General features: G+C 39.7%; 1 protein-coding gene across 2 annotated transcripts in view; it reads left to right on the top strand.

The window, feature by feature from the left end:
- The first annotated feature begins 5,346 nt into the window (after positions 1–5,346).
- Positions 5,347–26,354, top strand: part of WARS2 (tryptophanyl tRNA synthetase 2, mitochondrial) — a 44,393-nt gene continuing 23,385 nt past the window's right edge. The window contains exons 1-2 of one of the 2 annotated variants that reach the window (XM_027730424.2): positions 5,347–5,429; positions 25,079–25,336. In XM_027730424.2, the coding sequence (XP_027586225.1) occupies positions 5,376–5,429; positions 25,079–25,336 (312 nt within the window). In that variant the 5' untranslated portion in view covers positions 5,347–5,375. Of the gene's footprint in view, positions 5,430–5,637; positions 5,738–25,078; positions 25,337–26,354 lie in introns of those variants that run through there. The other variant, XM_027730425.2, reaches the window with a different exon arrangement.

The following is a 26,354-nucleotide window of genomic DNA, read 5'->3' as shown; positions in this document are numbered from 1 at the left end:
TCTATAAACTCCTTATTGCTGCAAACCAAAGGTGTGCGTCTGGGGAGGGCAAGCTTTTCCCCTTGATGTTCCAGGACATGGAAATACAATCCTTTTTCAGACACAGATGTTTGCAATAGAAAACTTTCACTCCACTCTCTTCTGTTTTTAATCTGCTCATGACAGGAAACACAGATTCAAAATGAATGTAAAGAACACAGTCACCGTAACTGATGATAATACAAAAGAACATGTAGGAAAGATTTCTTTTTCCCAACATATTATAAGGAGAAAAGGTTTACAGATTTCAGAAGATTCTAGGTGGTTTTATTTCTCAGTGGCTACCAATACAGTGTTTTTCCATGAACTTCACAGGATACAGCTCTCTGCAATGCTATCATACTATCAACAGTTTCAGCATACAAAAGACAATACAACACTTCTTCAAGTTCTCTGTCAGATCTTCAGTGCTTCCAAGTGACTACCCCTCTAAAGCTTCACTGAACAAACAGATGTATAAAAATGGCCAAATATTCTTCCATAGCATGTGTAAAATGTACAATGAAACAGGTAAGAGTGACTGATTCACCCTCTTCAGCCAGTCTTGCTGCTAACCTCTAGGCTCTCAAGAATTTCAAAGATGTGCTTTTTAAAATATGGCAATCTACACATCTCAAGTAAAGTTTTTTATGTATGACGGTGTGAAGGCTTTGACTTGACTCTCTCATGTGCTTTTTAGTTGTCTGTTCAAACTTCTCCCCTTACTCTGTTCTTCAGAACACAACCTACTTAGTCTTCCTTCTCTGACTCCTCTAATTACCTAAATCACTTTTCCTTGCTCTTTCATTCAGGTAGTACCTTGCTAATAACATCCTTCCCTTAAAAAACAACAGGACTCACAATACTTACATGTTGAATTCTGCAAATTCATTTATCATGCTGTGTGTCATACACTCTTCAATCTGTGTCCACTTTGTCTTTTAGCCTATGAGCTATTTGGAGCAGGGGTTGTCACCTGGTGCATGCTCGAGCAATGCACAAAGGCATTCTATTTTAGACAGTATCTGAGCAATGCTGTAGCAAACAATAAAAAAAAATTGTAGTTATAATTATCCCTCCTGCAAGCTACATTAAAAAACATGATCAAAAACTCAGAAATTGAGAAATGACAGCATCAACTCTGTTATGTGATTTAACTAATTTCCCTTTCTTCTTCTGTATAAATATTATGATACTGACTCTGGCTATATCATAGCATATTATTTTTTCTGCAAAGGTCTTGTTCCTTTGAGTATTGCTGATTTTTTTTAAATGGTGTCCAACTCTTTCTTACCATAGGATTTTCTGTCATAATCCCATCATTGAATGGAAAATTACTGGTTTCCTTCTAGATTTTTCTTTGTTACTTTTATCAGGTAATGTGAATGATTCAAGAGTATTAGTGAAATTGTTTGGACAATGCTGACTTGAATACTTGTTACTCTATTTCAAAGATGGGAGATAAAACACAAATAGATTAAGCATAAAACATAAATCTTACATGTTAAATTAACAGACATAGGTTCTAACACTTTAGGCTGTTTCAAGGCTTCATGAAAATAAGTTTCGTGGGCTCTAGCCCAGCTACAGAGGTATTCCTACCTGGAGAAAAAGAAATTCAGACTTTCTGTTCCACTTCTAGCACTTCCTGCATCTTCACTAATCACTTAATTGAGCATACGCCTAAGTCCTTTTAAAAATCATTTTACAGCTATTGTCTGTAGTATTTTTTCTTGATTTTTCAATATCTCTTTTTATGCATAGAAACCCACAGTAGACTTAGTATTTTCTGACCGGTATCCCAGTACAAAAAAATTGTTTAATTGACCGTTTCAGCAACAGGACTGCACCAGCAAATAGAGCTGCTTGTCTCACATGAACTCCAGATCTTTTGCAGAATCACCATGTCCCAGGGGACACACATTGATCTGAAAGATATGGTCTAGAACTCCTGTTTCTAAGTCAACAGTTTGGCAGTACTAATAACAGAGAATTGTACTAGTGATATTTTGACTGGAATCCTGGTTCATGTTCACCCGTTAACTGGCATTTTCCTAATTTGAGCTGTGTAGCAAATTCCTCACATCTAAATAGTCTTGAGTGCAATGGGGTAATATGGGTAGTGGGAAAGTGTCTAGGAATCATACATGAGAAAGGTCAGAAGTATTTTGGCCGCAGCAGGAGATTTCAGAGGACAATAAATATTAGCAGTGAATCTTCCTCCTTCCATAATTTTGCCATCTCTCAGGATGCAAGCTGCCTCATCTTCTCTGGGATTCTCAAGCCAAACTCTTCTCATCCACCTTGCACATTCACACCACTCTCCTTCTCTGTCTACATCAAGAATATCCCATGCTTATTCTTCTGCCCCTGCTAGATTTCTGTCATAGCAGTGGGCTCTTCCTGTGTTAAAGAGGTATTGTGAATATTTTATTGATTTTTTTTGTTGTTGTTCAGCATCAGTTTGGGTTTAACAAAGACTTAAAAGTGATAACTCAGGCTCAGCTCCAGTTAAAGAAAAAAATTCAATTTTAATTCAAGTTTTTACTTCAGTTTCAACTTGATTTTCAAACACGCTTTGTTTTAATACACTCATCTGTGTGATCATGATGTTTTTAGCATTATTTAAAAGTCTGTCAATATTTGTGTCAAGGGTACATTTCAACATAAATTATTCAGTATTTATTTCCAGATAATTGGCAACAATACTGAGTAGGGCAAAGCATGTCACCATAGAACTCTACTATAACAGGTACTTTTGAAGACTTGTCAGTTAAGGAGCCCTTAGTCATTTAACGTCTGTTTCTCCTGTATGTTTAATTAGAATGCTCTCTGGTACTAAATCAAGGTATTCCACAAGTCTAAATTTAAAGTATCACCTTCTAGTGTTCCATTTACTAACTCAAATTCTAATAGCTTTGAAAATGACTACTAATACTTCTTAAGCAGTGTTAACTATACCTTCACTCTTTAGTCTGAATTCCAGATAGCTTTTTTCTTCATCATTTTGTCTCAAACCAACATCCGACTTTTTGACTTATAACAGCATTGTAATATTTATATTTTTAGATGCTGAAAGTTTTCTCCTTGGCAAACATACTGGAAAAGAGTTTTGTTTTAAATTATTTGCAACGGAAAAATCGTCTTAATATTTCCTTATCAGATTACTTCAATTTTCTTTGAGCAACTTTTTGAAGATAGGTTTATATTCCATTTACCTCCAGCATTTCCCTCTTCGCGGCATTAGTTTAAGACAGTCTACCTGCTCCAACTAGTCTCCAAAAGAGAACAGTTCTAGTTGTGAGACAGAGGCTAGGATTTGTCATCCCCGCCACCATCAGGGTTGTCGCCTGATGCTCCACTCTGATCACATCTTCAGTCTCATATTAGTGAAGTAGCCATAGGCTCTTGTCCAATAATTTTCTGGTCTTAGGACTGGAAAATCTCAAAAAATATCAACTGGGCTTTTCCATTTTTCAGCTTTTCCCCTGATGTTTCCTACAATTCAAGCAGCTTCATGTGATTTTTGCTTAGTTACGTTCTCAAAAAATGGCTGACATATTTTTGCTGGAACACTGAATAAAAATGTCAGACAAAGATGAACATCACACAAAGAAGTCTTTAGATCAAATTATAAACAATATCTATAGCGATGATGCAAATGATGAAAAAATTATATGTACAATTTCTAGGTTTGAGTTAAAGTTCTTATGGACTGTGCAAAGTAGATTTTTTACAATTCATATTATAGTAGAATGTGGGGGAATAAATGTACTCCTATGTACTAAGCACTGCACATACATGGTTTTAAAATATAAAAATTGTTACTAGCCAGTGCATCAAAGTGAAAATAAATAAACAGCTATGTAAATTTACAGTGGGTTTAGCTACTAAAATTACTTCCAGATTTTAGAGTTAGGAACATTCCATGATAATATCCTCAGTGACGGTGTTTGAGTGGGCTACTGGAAATAATCACCAGTACGACACACAGTGCCACTGCTAACAAACCTACAAGTGCACCTTCTTCACTGATCCTTCTTTCCTGGTTTGTTTCCTGAGACCCTGCAGTAGCAGATTCCCACAGACACTGTCCCAGATGTTTCCAGACCTGCAGATGAGCTGCAGTTCACATCACCTGACCACAGCTAAACAAGCATTTTGTGTCTTCCCAGCCTGGGAATTGGAACTGGGTAGAAATTAACTGGCGAAAACCTGGCACCCTTTCCGGAAGAGCTGATGCAAAGGGTTGACGAACAACTTCTTCAAGAGCATGTCAAACCTCGTTAACAACTGCGGTGTTATTTGCTTTGGTTCTGTGAGCCTCCCTAAGATCTTGCTTTATGGTGAACTTGCCACTGGCTGCCGCAAGAGAGGAGCCCCGAAGAGAAGATACAAGGACTCCCTGAAACAACATCTCAGCCTTGGCCATATTGATCACCATAACTGGTCTACTCTGGCCTCCAATCGGGAGGCCTGGAGACACACCATCTATAACGCAGCTGTCTCCTTTGAGAACACACACAGGATCACCCTCGAGGAGAAAAGGCAACGCAGAAAGAACCGTGTCTTGCAGAATATACCCTCTAAGGAGTCTTTCTGCTGTGCCTTTTGCAATCGGATATGTCTGTCCCGTATTGGCCTCATAAGCCACCAGCGTGCCTGTAACAAATGTGGATAGAGCCTTCCCAAATCTTCGTTTGCGAAGCCCAGCCATGATGGTGAGCTGGTACATTGGAAGCGACACGGGCACAAAGACTGGATTCGGGGATGTGCCGTGTAGGGAGGGGATGCTGGATGAAGAGAGCTGCTCCTGCCTTGGCTTTTGGGACAGAGCAGGGAGGGGATGCTGGATGAAGAGAGCTGCTCCTGCCTTGGCTTTTGGGACAGAGCAGGGCGGATTGAGGGAAGAGAGCATCTTTTCGGGGTCTTCTGTGGGAGTTGACTTTAGCTGGTTTAACGAGTAAGATGGGCAGGCTGCGGATCTCTCCGTGGAAAAGCTGCAGCGGGCACGACCAGGCGAGCTGAGGGGAGCAGGGAGCCCTTGGAGGGGACACACTGCTGAGAGGGGCCTTTTCCAGGGCAGCCTGCAGCTGAGCCAGGACCCGTGAAAAGCGGGAAGCGATGCCCCGCCCTGGCACGACGGGCACACCCACACGGCCTGACCCGGACTAACCAGCCCATCCCCGCCGTCCCAGGCAGGCCCGTGCGGTGCCAGCGCCGCCCCTTCCCGCTGACCGCGCCCTGGCCGCCGCTCAGGGACCGCGCCTGCGCCCTCCGCGCTGCGGGACATGCGCTGATCCCGCCGTGCCCCTGCCTTGCTTCCCTTCCCCCCGCCCCTTCCTCCCGCCTTTGCCATGGCGACACCGAGTGGCCTGATCCGGGCCCTGCACCGCGGGACCCTCGGCCAGGTAACCGGCCTGGGGCACGTCCCCCGTCCCTTCCCGGTCTCCCCGGTGTGGGATGAGTCCCGTGCTCCAGGCGCGGCCGGCCCCGCCGACATCCCGCCCCCGTGCTGCGAGCGGCTTCGCGCATGCGCGGGGCGGGGCCGGGCCGCGCGTAGCTGACCCCGTTCTTCCCATCGTTCCCGTTTTCCAGCTTCTTTCCCTGGGCCCTCTCAGCCCCAGGGGCTTTTACTCCTCGGGGCACTCGGGGTGCGGGAGAGAGGGAGGGCTGAGCCGGCAAGCACCGGTGTCCTGGTGGTCGTTCAAGGGCTGAGGTACCGCTGGGCGTTGTGCGAGATTTCAGCGTTGGTCTTTGCTTCTTCTCTAGAGTATCACCTTCCGATTTTAAACGCACCTGCAGGCTAGGAACTCTTGTCTTCTCCAGCAGGAAAAAAAACCCAAACCGCATAGATGTCTGAATTGATGTATGTCAACTCCCCGCCTTGGTACTTACGCAGCTTCAGTATGTTATAGTAGGGATTACATTTCCTTAACATATTTGGGATTTTCATTGTAACCATAAAATGCCTTCACTTCCTCCCTCCCTCCCATTCTATTACAAAATTGAAATAAAGGAGCAACTGATTGCATTGATTGTATTTGGAAAGATAACCCTCAGTAATCAGCCAAGTCAGGTATATATTCAGTGACCATGTGTTTGTAGGCACCCTCCTCCATGAATTTTTATGTCTGTGAATGGTTTGCCTTACAAATCTAAATTTTTTATGTAGCTTACAGCCTTATTTTTAAAATAGGTGGAAGAATGATTAATTAAAACAATTTGATAACAATAATGTTGCATAATTTTAGTGAATGTTTGTTTCCCTTAGCTGGACAATTGGCTTGAAAATCTTGCTAATGTTCTTACATCATCTAAATCCTGAATGGTATGCTATGTTTCTATAATGGAACATTTTATCTAGAATGGTTGTCAGGGTAGATGTGTCTCATGTTGCTTGTGAAAAGAAATAGGAAGATCAAAGACGTCTTTCAGTTTCTTGGTGTTATCCACACTGTCTGTGACCTTGCAGCAACTGGATTCTGTTATCCTCAGCCGTTGAGTTGATATTCTGAGCACATCAATACACACTAATACACAAAAAGTTGGTGTATATAGTGGTGTATAGTGGGTACACTATGAGTTACGAGACCATTTCTGAATTAGGATTTTTAAAATGAAGCTTAAAAAATCAAGGCAGTAAGGGTGTTTCCATTTCTGGAGGTGCTTTGATTTCATTTCGCTTACATGTACCTAAATCTTCCTAGGTTTCTAACACTTACCATTTGAATAGTTCTTGCAAAGATGCCTCAAACCACTCATTATTTTTAGAACTCAAAGGTCCTTGAAAAAATACTGAAAGGACTTGTATATGCTTATCTTTCCAGATGCTCATGGTGGCTCTTTCTGATCCATTCAGTATCTTAGCAGATGGCCTCCTCTGTTTTCATCCCTCTAGCAAAGGATTCTGGTTTATCTTGCATAATAGAGAACTCTGCTCTGAGTAAATATTGCTCTGTTATATCTTAATATTCACTCTGACATGCGCTGCTTTTTCACCTCTGAGTTACCTGTCAGGTCAAGGTGTTGGTGCTTTATCATCTGATTACTGTTCCACAATGTCCTTTAGATATGATAGGTCTGAGAATGTGCTTCCTCCCTGTTGTTCTTTAAATGTTTTCATTTAAAAACAAGAAGCCCCAAGTTAGTCTTGGTTATGTAGCTTCATATCACCCACCCTCAAGTAACAGTAGTAATTTAAGTTGCTCCTCCAATTTTAAATTCGAAGTCCAATGTGTTGTGGAATTCTGTCAATTTACTCTCTCACGTTAAGCGTCCTCTTACATCTGTATGGAAAGAATTGCACTGGAATTGAAGTAGTACTTCAGTACATCTTCAAAAGAATTGAAGAAAAAAAATGGTTTCCTATTTATGTTGTTCCTGTTTCCAGAGTGGACTCCAGAGTAGTTCAACTATTATGGCAGACAGATCATGTATTTGCTGTGTGCTAATGAGGAACATTCATTTCAAGCTGGAAAAGTGTTTGCCTTCAAGCTTGCAGAGTAGGCAAGTACTGGCACCCTGATAGTTTTGATGTTTAAGCATTTGATAATGTAGTCACAGTTGCTAGGAGGTATCATTTATGCGGTTTCAGCTTTGTTTTACTGTAGTGCACAGTTCATTATTATGCTGGATTTATCATGCTATGGAAAAGTTGCTCTATACTTTTTGTTGTACATATTTCTAGAACACAGCTAGAATTTGTAGGCATAATATATGTGGTTAAGAAGAAAGTAACATTTTGTTGGAGAGATTAATTACATTTGGGGTATCTTGACTTTCAAGAGCTTATTTTGAAATTCCCTGATTTACTGTTCTTCACTGGTCTCTAAGCCAAGGTTATAGAAAGTAATTTCATCAAGTCTGTTTTTTTGATAAGACACTCTTAAAAGTGGCAACTAACAGGTACTCCAGAGAATTACTGATAAAATTATGAGAAATCCAACGAAGGCATAACCTGTCAGTAGGAAAATTTACTCTAGAGTGAGTCAGTCAGTTGTTGTTGTATGTCCTGACAGAACATGGATTAGGTTTAGTCCTGTCAGCAAACATGAAGTAAAAGAATGACAAGGTCTTGCTTTTGATTATAGAGTCTCATGCATCAGTAGATGGCTTTTCAGACTCCCAGCTGGAGGCCTACTTTATTTGCCTTCAAGAATTCAGGAGTCTTTGGCATCATTTTTCTTTTCTAGTATCAAAATAGTTATCACTATTACAGTTACTGCAAGAATACTCTAGTACCTATATTGCTTTTCTTCCTGGGAGTATCTTTTAAAGAAAACAAGAATTCTCATTTTGCTACCTTTTCTCCTACCCTGGTCTTTCCTCTTTGATAGGTAAGCCTTCCCTGGCTTTCACACATGATCTGTTACAGTGGCTGTATTGTTATTGCTAAGCTGTACATTTTGATGTTCTACAAACTTCGTCTCTTGTCAACTTTCACAGGAATGATGCATCAGAAAGTGGATTCTCTTTTAGCTTCAAGTGGTACAGAATTGCATCTTCCAGCCACAAGGGTTGGTATTTTTTAATACGAAATCCTTTCCGTTTTGGTGCTAGAATTTAGTTGGTTTTTTTTCTGACTGGAAGTTGGATTTACCCTAATGAAACTTATCACACTGACTCTAGCAGGCACTGTTTGGGTCATACAAAGAGAAAATTGGTTTGAGTCTCACGATTCCAAAAATGTTTTTTCTACCTTTTGGTGAGTGTTGCACAGAAAACATCTCTGGTGAACATTTAGTCAGATACCACTGCAAGTACACAACCTTGAAATCTAATGAATCTTAGCCAACATGTTGGTAATCTTAGCAGTTCATTTAGGAATGTACCTGTTTCTTTGCCTGAGTTAATATCATTAAAACAATATCACAGTGTGGTTCCCTGTATGTAGTTTCTCTAGCTTGCTTTACAATTTGTGACCAAAGGTGGTGCTAAAATCAAGAGGCCTTTAGGGTATCTTACCCTGTGGCAGCCTAATGGGTCTCAAGGCCAAAGTTAGACTAATGTGGTGTGCTTTGCTCCTGACAAATCCACATTTGCTGTTGTTTTCTTTTAGTTATCTTCTAGGGAATTGCAAAAGATGGGTTTTATTCACTGAGTATTGGTGCTAAGCAGACTACCTCCCAGACTGCTCCTCTTTTCCTGTATTTTTGGAGACAGGAGTGACATTTTTCCTTTTTTGGTCTTCTGATACTTTACTTGGCCTCTGTGAACCTCTGTGATTCTGTCCAGTATTGTCAGTACTTTAAGAAGAGATCTTCAGATTGTTTGGGTCTGATGAAATTTGATTTACTTTTTTTGAAGAAGTATTGTTCTGGCAGTATTCAGGCCACCTGATCACCCCATTGTTACTGTGCTAGTCATGTTAATGACTGGTCATGTTTCATATGTTTTAACAAAGATGGCTGTGAAAAAGGCAGATAAAAATTGAAGGGTTGTTTTGGAGAAGACCATTAAAATGCTTTTTCCCAGATTGCAAATTAAATCTTCAAAATTTTTAGCTGTAGTTACCATATGGGCTCCAGAGAACGGAAGTAACTGAAATTACCAGACTCTAATCCTTAAGGATTTCAAAGGTTGTAGTTAAAACTACAGTGGGAGAGAGAGCTCAGCTTTTAGTATCATTCAGATGTGTTATGAATGAAATGCAAACAATTTAAAAGTATCCATGTTCCCATCTTGAATTTGTTGCTGTCACATAGGGGTCACTTTGTTAACCATTAATGAAATGAGTCCCCAGGTGCATGTAACAAGCTGCACACATACACAGGTTACTGCAGCAGGTCAACTTTAGAATGTCTGTCCAGACATTTGTGTACTGAAATTGATGGATGAGCAGGCAAATTTTTAAGTGCTTGCTCTGAATTTATGATTGTGACAATCCCCTGTGTTACATCTCTTTCTTCCAGAGAGCATGAAGGTTGGAAGTAGCAAACTGCTTTTGACTGAGTTAAAAAAGCTGGAAATGCTTTTTTAACCTGTTAGACAGCAAAGACCCATGATGTTTCCTGGTGTCCAGTATGGGGTGCTTCAGCATATTGGAATCTACAGGACCTTTAGGAAAGATCCAAGTGATTTGAGAAATGCTTTCCAAGTACAGATATCCTCTATCTGAATGCATGTATGTAGAAATTGTGGCCTTTTTTTTTTAATTTCCTATTTTTCTGAATTTTAACATTTCTAACTATTGTTATTGAGCCTAGATACTGAAAGTTATTTAGTTACCTGGGTTCTTCTGAAATCAACACGTTCTAGTCTTTGGATTAAACCTCTAGTGTCTCCTATTCAGGTTGGAATGGAAGTCTTTCCTAATCAGTCATTTGTTTATACTCTAATCACTAAATAATTTATGTTTGATCCTCTAGGGAAAGCAACTTACCTTTCAGATAAAGCAATGGAATAGTTCTTTATGCCAGAATGAAATCATTAGCTTTTGTGTCATTTTCAGAGCTGAAGGCAAGTTAGTATACAGTGAGAACATAGATTTCTTGGGTTTTCACTGGGTTTGAGGGAGCTCGGATTTCCACACAGATTTATTAGACCTTCCAATTGTGGAGAGACTTCTCGTAATCTGCCTTGCTTAATGCCTTGTCTCTGATGGATTTTGACCACTGTTGTAGCTGCACAGGAGAGAGCCCCCATTGTAGGCAGAAATGAGGGATCTTTGAGGCGTGAATGGGTCCTATTCATTTCCATAATGGAGTTCTAACAATAAAGTCTGGCAAACACAGATTGTTTTAGCAGGAAACAGCCCTTTATTTTGGCATCTTGGCAGGGCTTGGGTAGAGTCCCACCATTCTTTCCCCCTCTGGCCCTTGCTTTCAGTGTCTTGACTGAGCCTGTTTTTTTTCTCTTGAGAGATTCCTGGTTTTATTAACTTGTTTTTGTACAGTGAGTTTAATGAAAGATGCTACTCTGCCTATGCTGGATGTTAAAGTTTTATGTAAATTTCTCCAGTGCATATGCTGGACAAACATATTGTACAGTCTGTAGTAGATTGCCTCTGTCTCTAGACCGCAGACTGGGGGTCTTTTTTTAATGCTGTTTCATTGGCAGATAGAATTTCCATTTACTAATACAGCAAGTGCTGTTCTAGACATTCAGCAATTACATTTTCCATGACACAAGTTGTGGTTTATGCTGCGACTCGGGTTAGACGAACAAACATTTTGTGGAGTTGACTCAAATTACAGATCAGAAGTTGAAGTGAAGAAAACCTCCAAACATTAAGTCAGTTAAGTCACCTTAGATCATATATTTTTTGAGCTCTGCAGAGTTTGTAAGCAGTGAACTGAAATTGTTTTCCTTTTTGTTGTTCGAGCCCTTGACTGTAATAATACCATTCTTGGAGTCCCAAACTCAGACAAATCCTGTAGCAGATTTTATAATTTTCTGCTGTATCAGGCACATCTATATATGCTCTGGACAGGATTAAATATATTTATATGTAAATAAATATATTAAATATATTTTTGCCCCCAGAGATTCTTACCTTGAGAGTGCACTGAAGTTCTTGCTGCCTGGGAAAGGAAATAGATATTTGCATATATATATATACAAATATGTATACTCACACAAATATACAATGAAGTATGTATGCTTACTTTTTCATTTCCCTCCTTCTTGTGCTGAAATGTGATGATTGCTACCGGAAATGAAATATCTGCTTTTCTTTTAGCTTTGAGCTCTTTGAATTATGCTAGGGCTGTATCCACTTCTTGGAGCTGCTGAAGTAATGGAGAGGTGAAGTTGATCCCATTGCTTCAGTGATGTCTGCAGGATATCTGAGTGAAAAATTAGTGTTGTGTGGAGGGTTTCCTTAGTTTTCATTATGTTGCACATAGCTCATGTTATGAACTACTACCAAGATGTTGTCTTCATAGCCAGGCAGATAAAACCCTGCTGTGCTTCCTTTGTATTTAGATGGCACTTTCATAACTGTTCAGACTAGGAACTTCTTTTTGTTTAGACTACCTTGTTTATAGATAAGTGGTTTGAAGCCTTACAGTACAGATTAGAAGGTGAATAAATGCTTCTGACTGATATTTCCAAGTGTGGTAAGCCCATCTAGTTCACCTATGTAGGTGGTTGTCAATATTTACATTCCTGTGCAGAAAGATCCCAGAGTTGGATAGTGCTAAGTTTCCATTTTTGAAGCTCAAAGCTCCTATAAAACTCTTCCAATCCCCTGAAGTATTCAGAAGCTGAAATGAGATGAAATTGTATATCTTCTCCCATTCTGACAGATGGAGGATGTGTGATTCTGAATCCCATCACTGTTGTTTCTGATCACATACGCTCAGTGACAATCAAATATTACGTATTGGTCTTCATAGTGTCATCCTCACAATCTAGATGCTGAGCTGTTAATCTCATTAGAAGGTTGTTGGCCAGCATTCAAAAAAAAAAAAAAAGAATTGCAAGTGTCTTCACAACTTTCTGGTCTCACCATCATTTTTTTCCTTTTGCCAGGTGCATAGGTTCTGACTTTGAAATCTGCTGTGATACCTGTGCCTTGGGAAAAGATATAGCAGCGTTTTCATGTTAATAAAAGACTCCAGGCTTCCTGATGATCTCACCAAAGATTCACATGGCAACTATTTTTGTCATTTGCTTTCATACTTGTGGATGCTCTAATATCTCTGTCCTTTGGCAGTGAGATTGCTAAATAGCCTGTTTTGAGTTTGCCCAACAGTCAGGAACAGTTCTTTTCAGGGATTCTGCCTTGATCCTAGGCCTCATGGGCATTCACTTCTCTGCTTACCACCGTTGCTTTTTGCACAAAAAGCAGCGAAGAAATACGAGGAGGTACAAACTTTTGATGACAGAACCATGTTATGCTGTCCTTCCTAAATACAATCTTTTTATAGCTACATCAAAGTTTCTTTCAAAGGTGGTCTTTGACTTCTACTTGAATTGGGTTATCCATTTGCAAATATTTTTCTTGAAATCACATACTTGTCAAGATGTGGAAAGACTTTGCTTAATAGGCATCCATAGGGTGCTTTCCGTTTGCATGGAAGAACAAAACAGTTTCAAACATTTCAAAGCCTCTTTGTTGCTTATGTAAAGGGAATGAGGGGTCCAGCCCTCTGAATTCCTGACCAAATCTGGTCTTGCATCTCTGCTGGCAACAAATCAGCCCATGTACTTTCTGCGACCAAGAACGAGTTCACGTTCTGCTCTTCGTGCACTTCTACTGGGGTGTTTTGTTGTTTTGTTGTGGGGGGTTTTTTAAGATATCTACAATTTAGATCTTTGCAGAGTTAAAGCAAAGTCTGCACTCTGCATGTTCATCAACCATTATAATAGCCAGGTCACAACAGCCGAAGTGCTGTCACTCCCTTCAAAGGGACACATTTAGAGTTGATCGTGCAATGTTGATTCTAAGTCTCTAATATACAGAATACTTGCCAGTACTCAAAAAATGGAGTATTACACATCTGTAGGATACCTACAGTAAAAACACTTGGCTTGTTTTATACTGATATACTCCAAAGGGTACATCCAAGTTGAGATTTGTTAGTTTGCCTGGCTTCCCGTGGGCCAGTTGGAATAGTACAGGTAAGTTAGCAAGGAACATCTCATCTTTTTAACAAAGCAGTGAGCATCACACACAAACTAGGGAACTTTTCATGTGATATTTCTGGGCTCAAGGTGTGTAATAAGCAAGTCACAGTTTGCTGTGACTTGGGTGGCGTGTGCTGTTTCCATTCTAGTCTCACTTGGCTACATCCTCTTGACCTGAGCACAAATAAACACTTGTGTCTCTGTCCCCCTCATCCGTTGCTCATCTGTTGTTTGTCCTTTCTATGGAAACAGCCCAGTCTGGTGGTTTCAGGACCAGCCTGCACTGATTACACCAGTTTAAATGTAGTCTGTATTGTCTATCTTCAGAAAAAGTTTTTTAAATTCTGTAGAAGTCCCTGAGACAAGTATGATTATTATGTCTAAAATACTTAAATTCATAGAATTCTCTCCAGCATAGACAAGGAGGACCAGCTGTAGCAGTTTCTTTGTGCATGTGTGCACTATTAGGGAATTCACTGAGATTTCTGCATCCCAAGGCCTCTCAACATCCGTCAGGTGGTTTTAAAACTTTGCTATTCACCTGAGATGAATTTCATGCAGTGACCACAAGGTGAAAGTTTTTGAACAGCTGTGTTAATTTTGGCCCCATGTGAAATGAAGCCAACTTTTCCTTGCTACAGGAAATTGCCAAATAAAATAATGGAGAGGAAATGAACTACTCTTTGAGTTTCTAGGACAGTATTCTGAAGAAATATAGTAATTCCAAACAAAAAATATTTTTTAAAAAACATCCCCGTAGATGTAAGTCGATATTCTTTGTTTATATCTCATAGGGCAATGTTAGTAGCAAGCAGACTCCTCACTTGAAGAAAATATATAAAAAAATATAATAAACTCTCTTTCAGCTGAAGGTCAGAGAATGATCAAGAGCAATCAGATGTTTTTAAGAGATTTGGATACTACCATGATCAAAAACATAAAACTTCTCTAATTTCTCTGTGGGGGAAATATTTAGTTATGGGGCATTCTTTAGCTTTTTGTTTTGTTTTGCTTTAAGATTGTGAAGGTTTTGGTACTTAGAATGGTTTAATATATTAAAATTGCACCAGCCTTTCATATATCAAATAATCTAGATTTATAATTTAGAAATATAATACACTTTTCATTACATTTTGACAGTAACACGTGTATCTTGTGTGCTAATTCTTCACTTGTTGCTATCAGATTTATTCTCTTGAAGCAGTGTATGTTTCTAAATAGATAAGTAGATAAGTACCAGTTTACAAGTGTTAAATGTTAAGTTGCAGTTCACATCTTTTAAGAACATGAAATGGTTTCGCAAAACATATCAATGTTCAGCTGCTATCTGTGAAAAGGCCTCAATTCTTAAATTCTGTTGAATGCAGGTAGAAGGACTTGAATCTTGAAATGCTGGGAGATCTAGCCTGTCTAAATAGAATTCTGATTTATTTTCTATCCTCTTTGGTCATCTCACTTTGATCTTAGTCATCTTAATGAGATTATAGGCTCAGAGGACTGCAACGGACCCAGCTGGAGGTAGTGCTTCCCATGGCCAAAATAAAAATTAACTGCCCCTACATCTTTATCAACACATCGCATATATACATTTATATATAAATAAAGAACCTCTCTAAGCTCTCTTCTGAAATGCTTTCTTTTTCTTACTGTTGAAAAGTTTTCTTTATATCTGATCTGAATCCTTACTGCAACTTAAGCTCATTGTTTCTTACCCTATTAACCATGGTCCCAAAGTCATATGCATTTAAGGCACATTTAAGACCTTTTACTGCCACAGTCTTCCTTTCACTGGACTAAAAAAGCCTCAGGCTTTCGTCTGTAGTCTTATTTCTTAAGACATTTACTGGACTTGATTGAACTTCTATGGCCTCTTTCTACCACTGTTTTGAAATACAGGACCTAAAACTGTCCAAATGCTCCAGCTTGAGGCCATCCTCATCCTGAGTAAGATGAGCAAATTGTTTTCTGTCTTCTGGATTTTAATTCTATTCATAAATTCCTGTGCAATTTTTGGTGTAATTTATAAATGTGGCTTTGCAGCAGCATGATACTGATTCATGCTCACCTTCTAAAATATTACAAACCCCAGATCCTGTTCTGCAGTTGTTGCCTGGACCGCTGTTCTTCCTGTGTTTGTGTGGTTGAGTAGTCAGCTTTTCTGTATAGATCCATGTATTTTTGCCTGGTAAATAGCATTCTGTTTTTCAGATCATTTCTTTGCTTTGTCAAGATCATTTTGAGCCCTTACCATCCTTCCAACTTTGTTTTGTCTGCAGGTTTAACAAATACTCTATTTCAACATCCAGATTACTATTAGAGATACTAAAATACCAACTAATACTGGACCTAGGACAAAACCCTGCAAAACTATATTTGATATATCTTTTGACAACCACTGTAAGCCATCAATAAGTGCTCTTTTTGTTTTTGGGGTTTTTTTTCTGTCCACTTCCACCTCCAGCATATAATATTATATTCTAGGTGCCATTTCTCTAGCTTGTTGGAAACTGAGGTAATATTGGAACTAAATGATAATCAGGATATAACCTTTAGTACTGGCTTCTCCATTCTAGCATCTCTTGTGCTATAGAAGGTTATCAGAGTGATCTGACATCACTAGTTCTTGAGAAATACTGCTGTTTGCCATTATTTATGTAGTTTCTTCAAACTTCATTATTTGTTCCTGTATTTTTCCGTGAATTGAAGTTGAGCTGACTGATACAGAGTAACTCCACTTAGGCGAGGTCACAGAGTGGAGCATGAGGTTACCTGTGTGCTTCTGGGCCCAGTGCTTCCATGCCAGTGTGCTTTGTGCCACTGGCTGCAACGGGATCAAGAGGAAGGCAGCAGAAGGCTGGGTGCTTTCGAGAGCTGTTTCCAGGAGGCACCTGTGCCTGAAAACCTTGGTTGTTGCTGGTTCAGATACATTGTTCAGTGAACAGTAAACTAGTTTTTATATGGATTTGTGTCTTAGGATTGTTCTCTACAGTGTGACAAGGCTGTCGCTCTGCTCTCTCACCTTTTCCCTTGTGCTACCTCTTCCAAGCAATACCTGCAGTACCATATCTGTCGAGTTTTCAGCTGTGAGCTTTGAGTGCATCATCTAATGGATTTGGAAGCAGCATGTACTCATCTGACCTGACCTTCATGCCTTGCCTGTCTGGCCAGAATGTTCCCGCTGATAGTTCACCACACTTAGCTTCCTCTGAAGCCTCCCGTCAACAAGGCACCAATTTAGTTTGTCTCTTAGCACCTTCCTTGTGTGGTAGTTGTAAAAACATGTTGTTATTAATTCCTTTAGCCTGTCACTGAGTCTGGGTGAAATGGACTGATAAGGCCTGCAGGTAATGTCTGTGGTTAGGTAGTTTGATTGGAGAAGATTTATTGCCTCAGCTTAAAAAGGGGAAGTAAATGGTTTAAGAATATTTAATGCAGGGTTAAGGCTGCATCAGGCAGCATCTGAGACCATTAATTGCAGTTCTTTGTACACCTTTGAAAACCAGGGGGTGCAGAAGTAGTGCCTGTGTCAGTGTGCATTGGACCTGCTCTGTAGCTGAGGAATGGCTCAGCTTTGAATGGGAGCTGTAACATGCTGGCCTTGAAGTTGATGTGGAGAACTGTAAGAAGCACAGGACAAAAAGTAAAACTGTCGAACTGTGTCCTTGCTCAGAAAGAGATTGTGATTTAGAATAAGAGTAAGATTGGTGACTGCCATGGGCTGCAGGCAGACCCAGGCAGACCCACTGGCTGCAGGCATGGTTCTTTCACCAGCTGTGCACAAACCCTTCCTGCTCTGTCAAATGTTATCACCAGTTCTTGTCCCGGGGCCTCTTCAGAGTACTCGAGCCAGCCCTTCTGAGCCAGCATATTGCTGGCTGCTTCCAAGTCCCCTAGCCAGGGTTCATATAACCTGTTTCATTTGACATGGGAGGGAAGGGTCTACAGTTGTCCTAGGTCCAGAGGTATCTTCTGGTGCATGGCAGCACAGACTGTGGCACCTGCTGTAGATAACGTGTCTGTCAGTGCAGCTGTCATTAGCACGATGAGTGGCACGCGGAGCTCATAAAGAGAGAATACATTTGCGGGATGCAGCGAACCACATTAAAGGATCCGTTTGCTTAGTCATCTTTAACAAGGCAGCGTGAGAGGGCAGCCTAACCCAAACACAGTTATACTGAATTCTTTTGCTAGCCCTAGAGGGCAGAGTTAAATTTATGGGGTGGGGTTAGTATGTGCTGTAAATGTTCCTCCTTTAAATGTGTTTCTCATTTTAAATATAAATATTAAAATCTTACTGAAGTTTAAATATGAGTGCATTTGACATTCAAGAAAGGAGTACTAGGCAGTGCTGTTTAAATCTCAATTTCTGGGCAATGAGTTAATCTTTTCTCAGGAGCTATTTATCTGAAAACTTGTAAATATGTTTCTTTCTAATTTAATGTTAGATCTTTAATCCCTCATTTTAAGAATTAGGTATGTTGAAATAGCATTTGTACCAGATGAATTTGACGTATTGAATTATCAGATCATGATAAACATGTTTAAAAGTTTCTTAAGCAAGTTTGCAGAGAAGTAATTCCTTTAAAAACAGTAATTGAAGCAAAGTCTGTAGTACATAGACTGCTCTCAAGTTTCCCTTTTCCTGAATTTTTTTTCTTTTTCTAATAACATTGACACTTAGATTGTCCCAATTAGGCTTTAAAATTTTTGCTTTAGCTAGTAAAATCTGACTTGTCTGGCTTCCCTTCATTTTGCTGCTCAATAACTGTCTGAAGACAGGTTTTGCTAAGCCAGTATTAACAGACAAGCATATTATTTAAGCAATGAGAGCTTTGAAGTTGCAAAGTATTAATGAGGGAAATAAAGGGATTGTAGATAGATGCAAAGATGCAGTAGTTGGTGACTTTTGTCAGCCAGAGAATTTCTTTTGTGTCTGAGTTTGGAACAAGTTTTCGGTTGTGTTGTTTCGTTTTATTTTTCTTCCCTTTTTGATCCCTGTTGGGAGGATCTTCATGTTTGAAATTTCAAATTTTCCAATTTATGTGTTTTACTTATGTCTGTGTTTGCTTAATGCTGCTCTTTCTTCCCTTTGACGTTTTCTTTTCCTCTCACAAATTTGAACTTGCTTCAGTTTGGGACAGCTAGGGCAAAACAAATCGCCACAAATAAAATTATAACAAGAAGAGCAAAGTCTGTGAATGATCCTTTGCTGTTTCCTGTGTCGTTCCAGTCTCATTAATCAGCGCTGGTGCTGTGGAGGCTTGTGGTGTGTTATGTCGCCAGCACAGCAGCTTCTCCGTCCCTTTCCCCCACCCCCTGTGTGCCTACACAGTGGGGAAAACTAGAGAGGGAAGCCATCAATCTTGCCTGTCACAAATGTCAGCAGTGATTCTCCTGTCGACTTCCTGCTCTCTCTGTCATGCCCACCACCTGTGTTTGGAATTAGCTCTGATGCTGTGGATCTCACTTGGCTCTTCACCTGTTCTGCCCCGACTAAATAGCTGTTAAAATAAAGCAGAGCAGCTAAATACTATAGCATGTGAATGTTAACCACCACTGTGGGTTGTGGGGTGATTTCTGTTGCAGCTGCTATTGTAATACTGTCATAATTTTCTGCAGCAGTGTAGGGTTTGGGTCTGAAATCTCTTGCTTGTGTTTCAGCCCAAAGGTGAGCTTGTGAGCAGGACTTCTTTTTTAGTTTAGAGATGAAAATATTTATTAGATATATTGCAGATAGAGGCGTAAGCCTATCTCCCATCAGTTAGCTTGCTGGGATAGAATCATGAATGAAGTCCAAAGAAATTAGTTACTTTGAAGCTTTGTCCTTACCTTCAGTGGCTCAAAAGATATAATTAGCAAAAGACTCTTTGGGATTTGATTTTTATATATCTATATTTGGCTAGTGCAACTCTTGAAAATATGTCTGTCTCCCCCATCACTGGGTAGATTGAGAAGCTGAATGCACTGCCTTTGTACCTCTAGGGCAGGATTAATGTGGTCATTTTATGGTTTGTTGTGTTAAATAATAGGTCTTAACTGGACTGTAACCAGCCAAATTTTTACGTATACTTTTATGTAATTGTATAACATTCCTATGCCCAATTAAAAGGAGAAAGCAATGCTGAGAATTGTCTATCTATTGGCAGCTTTCTCCTACTTCCTTGAATGGGTGCTAAGTTTTTCTGTTTTTAAAACCCAGAAAGAGATGAAAGCTTAGGCATAAAGTTTCCTTATAACTGTAGCTTGTCTGCTGTCATTTCAAGTGTGTGGCAAAATTTATGTGGAGTTATAAAGAAGAGAGGTTCTGAAAAATTGAGTCTTGTGAATGCTTTCACTTGATTTTATTTGAGTAACTCTTGTGAAGTAGAGGAACTCTGTAATCGCTGATTTTACTGCATACTTGAGGAGCAGCTTTCTTCTAACTGTGCCAGGCAAATACATGTATTCAACAGGTAAATACTTGTGTTCAACAGTCACAGAATTTATAATGCTAAACATGAAATCTATAATCCAGATACCAAGAATTGGTTGTGATGTGGGATGTTTTCATCTATGTGCATATTTTCTTATTTGTAGCAGCTTTGGTGCATCTTCTGGTTCTGACACATTTATCTCATGAAAGGGAATGTGAGTGTGCTTTTGACTGCTGAATTGAGGCCTTGACAATTGTAGCTCTCCTTACTACCAGTGTGGCATACTGAGAAAAGCTCTTCTTTGGTCCAAGAGGGAAGCACTGGATTTTGGAAGCTATCATCTTTTCCAGTATACTCTTTTGCATTGAAGATGGGTATGGCCATACTGCAGGATTTCAGGATAAGACTTTAGCCATCCTACTCTGGGGCAAGAATGAAATGATTATTCCTGATGGTTTGAGAGCATTTGGATATTGACAGTTTTTCAGTATAAGGAGCAGCAGTTGTTTATCTCATTGCAAAAAGGGAGGTTAGGTAAGAGAACACCTGAATCTTAATAGGTTTTGGATCAAGCTTTGTTTGGTAATGCGGCTGAGAAATGCACTGTGGTGTTTGGAATTGCCATGCAAAAGTCTAATTGAGAGATAAAAAATAGTAGATGTTAAATCATCTGTCAGTTACTACACTCTTAATAGGAATGAAGATTAACATGAAGCACTGCTGGTGTAGGTGCACACACCACACAGAGTTAAACATACGAACAGCAGGCTCACACTGTGCTTACTACAGATGTCTGAATGAGTGAGTGCCTGTGGGCTGGAGCTGCATGTCTTGTGGCTTTCACTCTGCTCCATTGGGAAGTCTTCACTCCTTTTGTTTTTATCCTTTTCCAACTCCAGTACTTTCAAGCACACAGCTCCCATCCCCTGACCTAACAGCTTCATTGAAGTGCATTCCAGCCCCATGATTTCATGGTACGAGGCAGAACTCCCCTGCCACGCTGCTATGCTGCCCGCTGCTTCTCACGGAGCGAACAAACAGGGAACATAAACTCTCTCCAAAGGAGCAATGTTCTCTGTATATTTTTAGTGTGAGAAATCCAGGATTCATTTGAGGGTGTTTTGTGTAGGCTTTTTTTAATATAGACTTCTGCTAACACAATGGAATATTTCATGCCACCCTATTTGCTGTAACTTGTCATGCTTTATGTTGTTAAATGGAATCAAAGGAGTTAAAGATGAAAGAGTTCTAGTCAACGGGTCCCTCAGCTGGGAGCCAATGTGGGTCCTTTGTAATGTATTTGTTAGTGCTTTACTCAGGTTCAGCATAGCTCAGTTTTCATTATTGGATTTACTTGTTTCTGCAAATTCCATACTTTAGGTTAAGTAATTGCTGAGCTTAGACTCAGTATAATACTACTACTGTTTGTTTCTCATGTTTAACTTGCTATTTATTGCCCTTATACTGAACAACCCTTTTATAAGTAGTTGTTTACCATTCGAACATACAAAGCACCATTACAGATGTCATGCTTGCCTTCACAGGTATTCTCTTTACTGGATAGACAGAGAACTTTTTTCTCTCTTTATATGAAACTATGTCCATTTTACGTTGTACTTGGGTGTTTTCTTTTCAACATAGAGTGTATCACCAGATGCTAACTTATGTAGTATTACAACAAATCTACTTTTCATTAGCTCATTGTGAGCCTTTGAATATTCAGAGTTAGTGCAGTATTTGAATGTACAGGTTATGTTAAGAGACTGATGTCTTGGATTTTCTTGGTGAAAGATGTTCTCAAACTGCCTATTTAAATGTCATTGTTGCATTTTTTTGTATTGAGTGTATTATACTTAAATTTGGGAACATCCAATATGTTCATAGTGGCATAATCTACAAACTGGACGGTGATCTGGGAAGAGAAAAGGCAGATAAAGGCAGATAACATGTTATGGGAAGCATATGAAGCAGGGAACTGCAGCTGCTGCGTGACTTGGGGACTGACGAGGTTTCTAGACAGAGCTGTTCTCCACAAAGTCAGGGTGTTCAGCTCTTTTTGGGTCATGGTATTGACACATGAGCTGATCTCTGCTGACTGCACATAAATTCCTGCTTTCTGATATAACAGGCAGTTACCCCAAGGGGTAGAGCTGCTTCTGCACTGAAGTAGCACTAGCCTCAGGGTCCCAGGGAAAAGAAGGAATAACATCAAGAGCCATTTCAGGTGATGCTGTCTTTGACTAGGCTGCACTTGAAAGATGTGAAGGTTTCTTCACCATGCTTTAACTTGGTCATCCTAGCATACTTTACCTGATGCACATCCACAGTGGATTTCTAGCACATTATGAAGTTTCTTAGCTTTTCTAACTGTGCAGGTAGGAAACATATTTATACAAAGTCACTGGAGTCAAGGCAGTAATAGCTTCATTAGTAATAATAGTAATAACAATAATAACCTCACCATATGGCATTCTCTGTGCCTTCTTACTGTCTTGATACACCATGCAAGAACTCTTTTGGGAAGCAAGGGGTGGAAAGCACAAGTGGAGGAAGAAGACGATACAGGAGGGATGAAACTGTCCGATAAGGAGATGGAGAGTAGGGCTGTGAAAAGTGTAGCCTGTGAAAAGAGTGTGGTTAAACAGGCATATAAATGGACACTGGAAAGCAAGCAGCACTATGGGGAGAAACAACTGTGGGAAGGAGTATCAGGATTTGTTCTGAGTAAGAGGAGACAGGAAGATGAGAAGAAGTTATGTGCTCTGATAAATAACCCGCTGTTCTGGGGTCCCTTTAGGGGCAGAACACCATCTTAGGGATCATCTATTTATAGCCTGATTTTCTTCTTGATTTCTTATTTTCTTGGTGAAGAGCAGAAATATGGGACGCAAGAAACAAATGTTATGCCTGTAAAGTACCTATTGCATTGCCTAGCAACTGCTCTAAGCCCATAGTAATAGAAGTACAGCTCTGAAGCCAAGTGTATTCCAAGTTACCCAAGTTTCTGCAAGACTTCACTTATTTATATACGTTGGAATGCTGTATGTCTCCTTCTGTAGGTGAGCACCTGGCCCTTCTCAGTGTTAGGAAGAAGCTGTCTGCAGTCCTTAGGCCAGATAGTAGCTTACTGGGAGGTGAGTGGGTTCTGTGAGTGGTGAGAAATGCTCTGATGTAGGTTCCCAGGAAAACAAGCAATCAAATGAGATTGATTAACATAATTCCATTTTTGTGTAATGGAGAAAAGAGGCATATGTAGTCGAGGACTGGAGCAGAAGGGCTGGAAGTTGGAATTGCTGTTGGAGGAAATGGTGTGTTTTTCATTGCAGTGACTACCTTGCAGCTCCTGTGCTGGAGGTTCTCCAAGAGCACTTAGAAACTGACTCAACAATATACTAGAAGTCAAGAAGATATTTGGGATGGGGTGAAGGGGTTACCACCAAGACTTAAATGTGTAGTCATTTATGTGAACAGGAGAAATTAGCATGGCAGCTAGCCCAAACCCACTCTTGCCTGTCAACACAAACACTTAAAACGTTGGATAACAAAATTGTCATGATCTGAAAAACAGGTTTACTTTGAAAGCAGAAAAATTTTCAGCAAATTTTGAAGGAAATAGGCAAGGCTTTTCTGAAGTATAGATCATGTTTAAAAAAAAAAAAAAATTCCTATTCCACTTGGAAACACTTTCTCATTAATTTTTCTTGAGTCTGAGTCAAAATTAATTAAGTCAGTTTGAAGTCCTTTTTTTAATAGTTAAAAATAATGATACTTGGCCTTGACTTTTACTGCCATTTTGTGTGGTTTAATAGTTGTATGACTTTTTTTTCTCCCACACACATTTGTAGAAGATTCACAGAAAAGAAAACAGACTACATCAGTAAGTAAATTCTCCCTGCTAAGTTATAGATGTTGCTCATAAAATTTAGCAGGAAAAAATCATGCAGCCACAGGCATAATGAAGTTGACGTTCCTGTCGCACAACAGACTCTGAGGTTTGTATTGTGCAGCTTTGTGACTTGGACTCCTTGCTGAAGTTTTGGGGGACCCTCATTTGTAAGTCGAGCAGTCTTGCATGCTCTTACAACTTGGCATATAACAAGCATTTACACATAAAACATTGCTGAGCTACTTCTGAATATGGTGGAATTCTTTGGAAAGGTCGGGGAGGTAATTGATCATTTGCTGACAGCTTGGGACTCTGAGAAAATGGTCAGATGGAGGACTGGGATGCAGGAAAACAAACTTTCTAAGATGGTAACTGTCACATAGCCAAGCTATACATGTTTCAAGCTTTTTAATCTTTGCTCACAGTCTCAGCTTCTCAGTTGTTTTTTTCTGTTTCTCTGTGAACTCTCTTCAGATGTTGACATTTTACTGATCCTGATGCATGGACAGTATTCCAGGTGTGATCTTGAGCTATAGCAGTATTTCTTTGTAGAGCCCTTTTAAAAACTGTGCTGCTGCCAGGATAGGTAGTTTCAGAACTTTGATGATCTCTTTCATTATTCTTTAACCTGTAGGTCAAGGACTAGATTTCTTTCAGGAACCGCTCAAAATGTTCTCTGCAGCTAGAAAAATAAGATTTCAGCATTCATGGGAGTTAAGATGGCAATCTACTGGGACATTGAATGAGTTTATAACAAAAATGTTTGAATTTCTCTACACTGTGATCCTAAGTTTCTATATCAGAATGGATATAGAAACTGAAATGCAGGTATAGAAACTATAGTGGATATAGAAACTAAAGAGAAACATACAACTTCAATGCAAAAGAGGCTGAAAGAATCTACTACTTGGTTTTTGAGATCTGCTTTTCACCAATCCTGTCTACATCTATCATTTTTTGCATATGCAGTCTGACAACTTAAAATTATGGTAGTTGTCAGTCTCTCTGCAGTAAGATAGAGTATTTTAACTGACTTGCTGCAATTATCAATCCTGAGGTAATTTATACATTAATACGCTGAGGAGAGAAGACACAGACATAAATGAGGCTTTTTTAATGACTTTTAAATATAAAAGAATCTGTCCAAAAAAAGGCGTGTGTTAATTTTACCAATGCTTTGCCACAGAATACGGTCGTGGATCGGATTTTCTCTGGTATCCAGCCAACCGGAACACCTCATCTGGGTAACTACCTTGGAGCCATTCAGAACTGGGTGAATCTGCAGGAAGAGTACAGCTCAGTGCTGTATAGCATTATGGACATGCACTCTCTCACCATGCCCAAGGAACCAGCTGTCCTGCGCCAGAACATACTGGACACCACTGCCGCCATCCTTGCCTGTGGTATTGACCCAAAGAAGTGTTTCCTGTTCCGACAGTCACTGGTTAGTGCTTTCCACGCTTGTTAATGAATGAGCATCTTTGTGTTGGTGGTCCTAGAAAAATTAGCAGTGTTGGATTTGAAACTTATCCTTTGCCGTGATTTTGAAGTGCCTGAAATCATGACTGAAAAGTCCGCACTGTAAATTTCTGAAGCAGAGCTAGGTGTTTGTGCAGGTTATGAGTAAAATACTGAAAAGACCTGTTAGGAGACCATTAATTTAGCTCTGTAAGTCTCACTTCAGTCGCAAAAGGTTAGCTCATAAATGCATAAATGTAGTCTGTGTATCCATAAAAACATGTAAAACATGTTTCTATGGTTTTGAATCGGCTCTTGTCACTTATTCTGCCAGCTGCACAGTATCTCCAACAAGTGATTGATATGGTAAGTTTTGTATCAGTTCCAGCATGATTATCAGGGGGTTACTTCCTAGGGATTTTTTTTTTCCCCTTCTTTGGCCATAACCTGCTTTTCATATGTACCTTTTTCAATGTGATCTGATAATTCATATGTGAACTATTTGGTTCTCTTGACCATCCCAAGGAGTACTGGGCTTACCGTCCTACTTGGTCACCCTAGTCTATCACATGCTGTATTTTCCTGGAACACAACTTAATTTTTTGCTCGATTACCTTTCTGTTACTGACTCTAAACTGGCAAACTTCTGTAATTTCCCACAGAGACAGATGTGTCATAGCTTCTGCTCGTGAGAAGACGTCCTTAAATGGATGTCCAGCTTGCAGCAGGACCGCAAAGGTGGCGTGCACAGTGTCTGAAATTTATCAGTGTAAGATGAAATGGTATTTCATTCTTCCTTTGAACGTGGTTCTTCACAGGCAGAGTTTCCTGTGGTTATCAAACTGCAAATGGCAATCATAGCTCCATGTCCCTGGTGGATAATGAAAATATGAAGACAGATATACTTCCTGCTTCACTTTTCCTCAGTATTAAAAAAAAATTCTAAATATGTTAGCTCAGAATTTTAGTGAAGATATGTTTAAATTAATTTATCCTTTTTTTTT

Source organism: Pipra filicauda, unplaced genomic scaffold (genome assembly GCF_003945595.2).
Source record: "Pipra filicauda isolate LSUMZ 115617 unplaced genomic scaffold, ASM394559v2 scaffold69_size3009148_pilon, whole genome shotgun sequence".
NCBI lineage: Eukaryota > Metazoa > Chordata > Aves > Passeriformes > Pipridae > Pipra > Pipra filicauda.
This window is presented reverse-complemented; position numbering and strand designations above follow the sequence as displayed.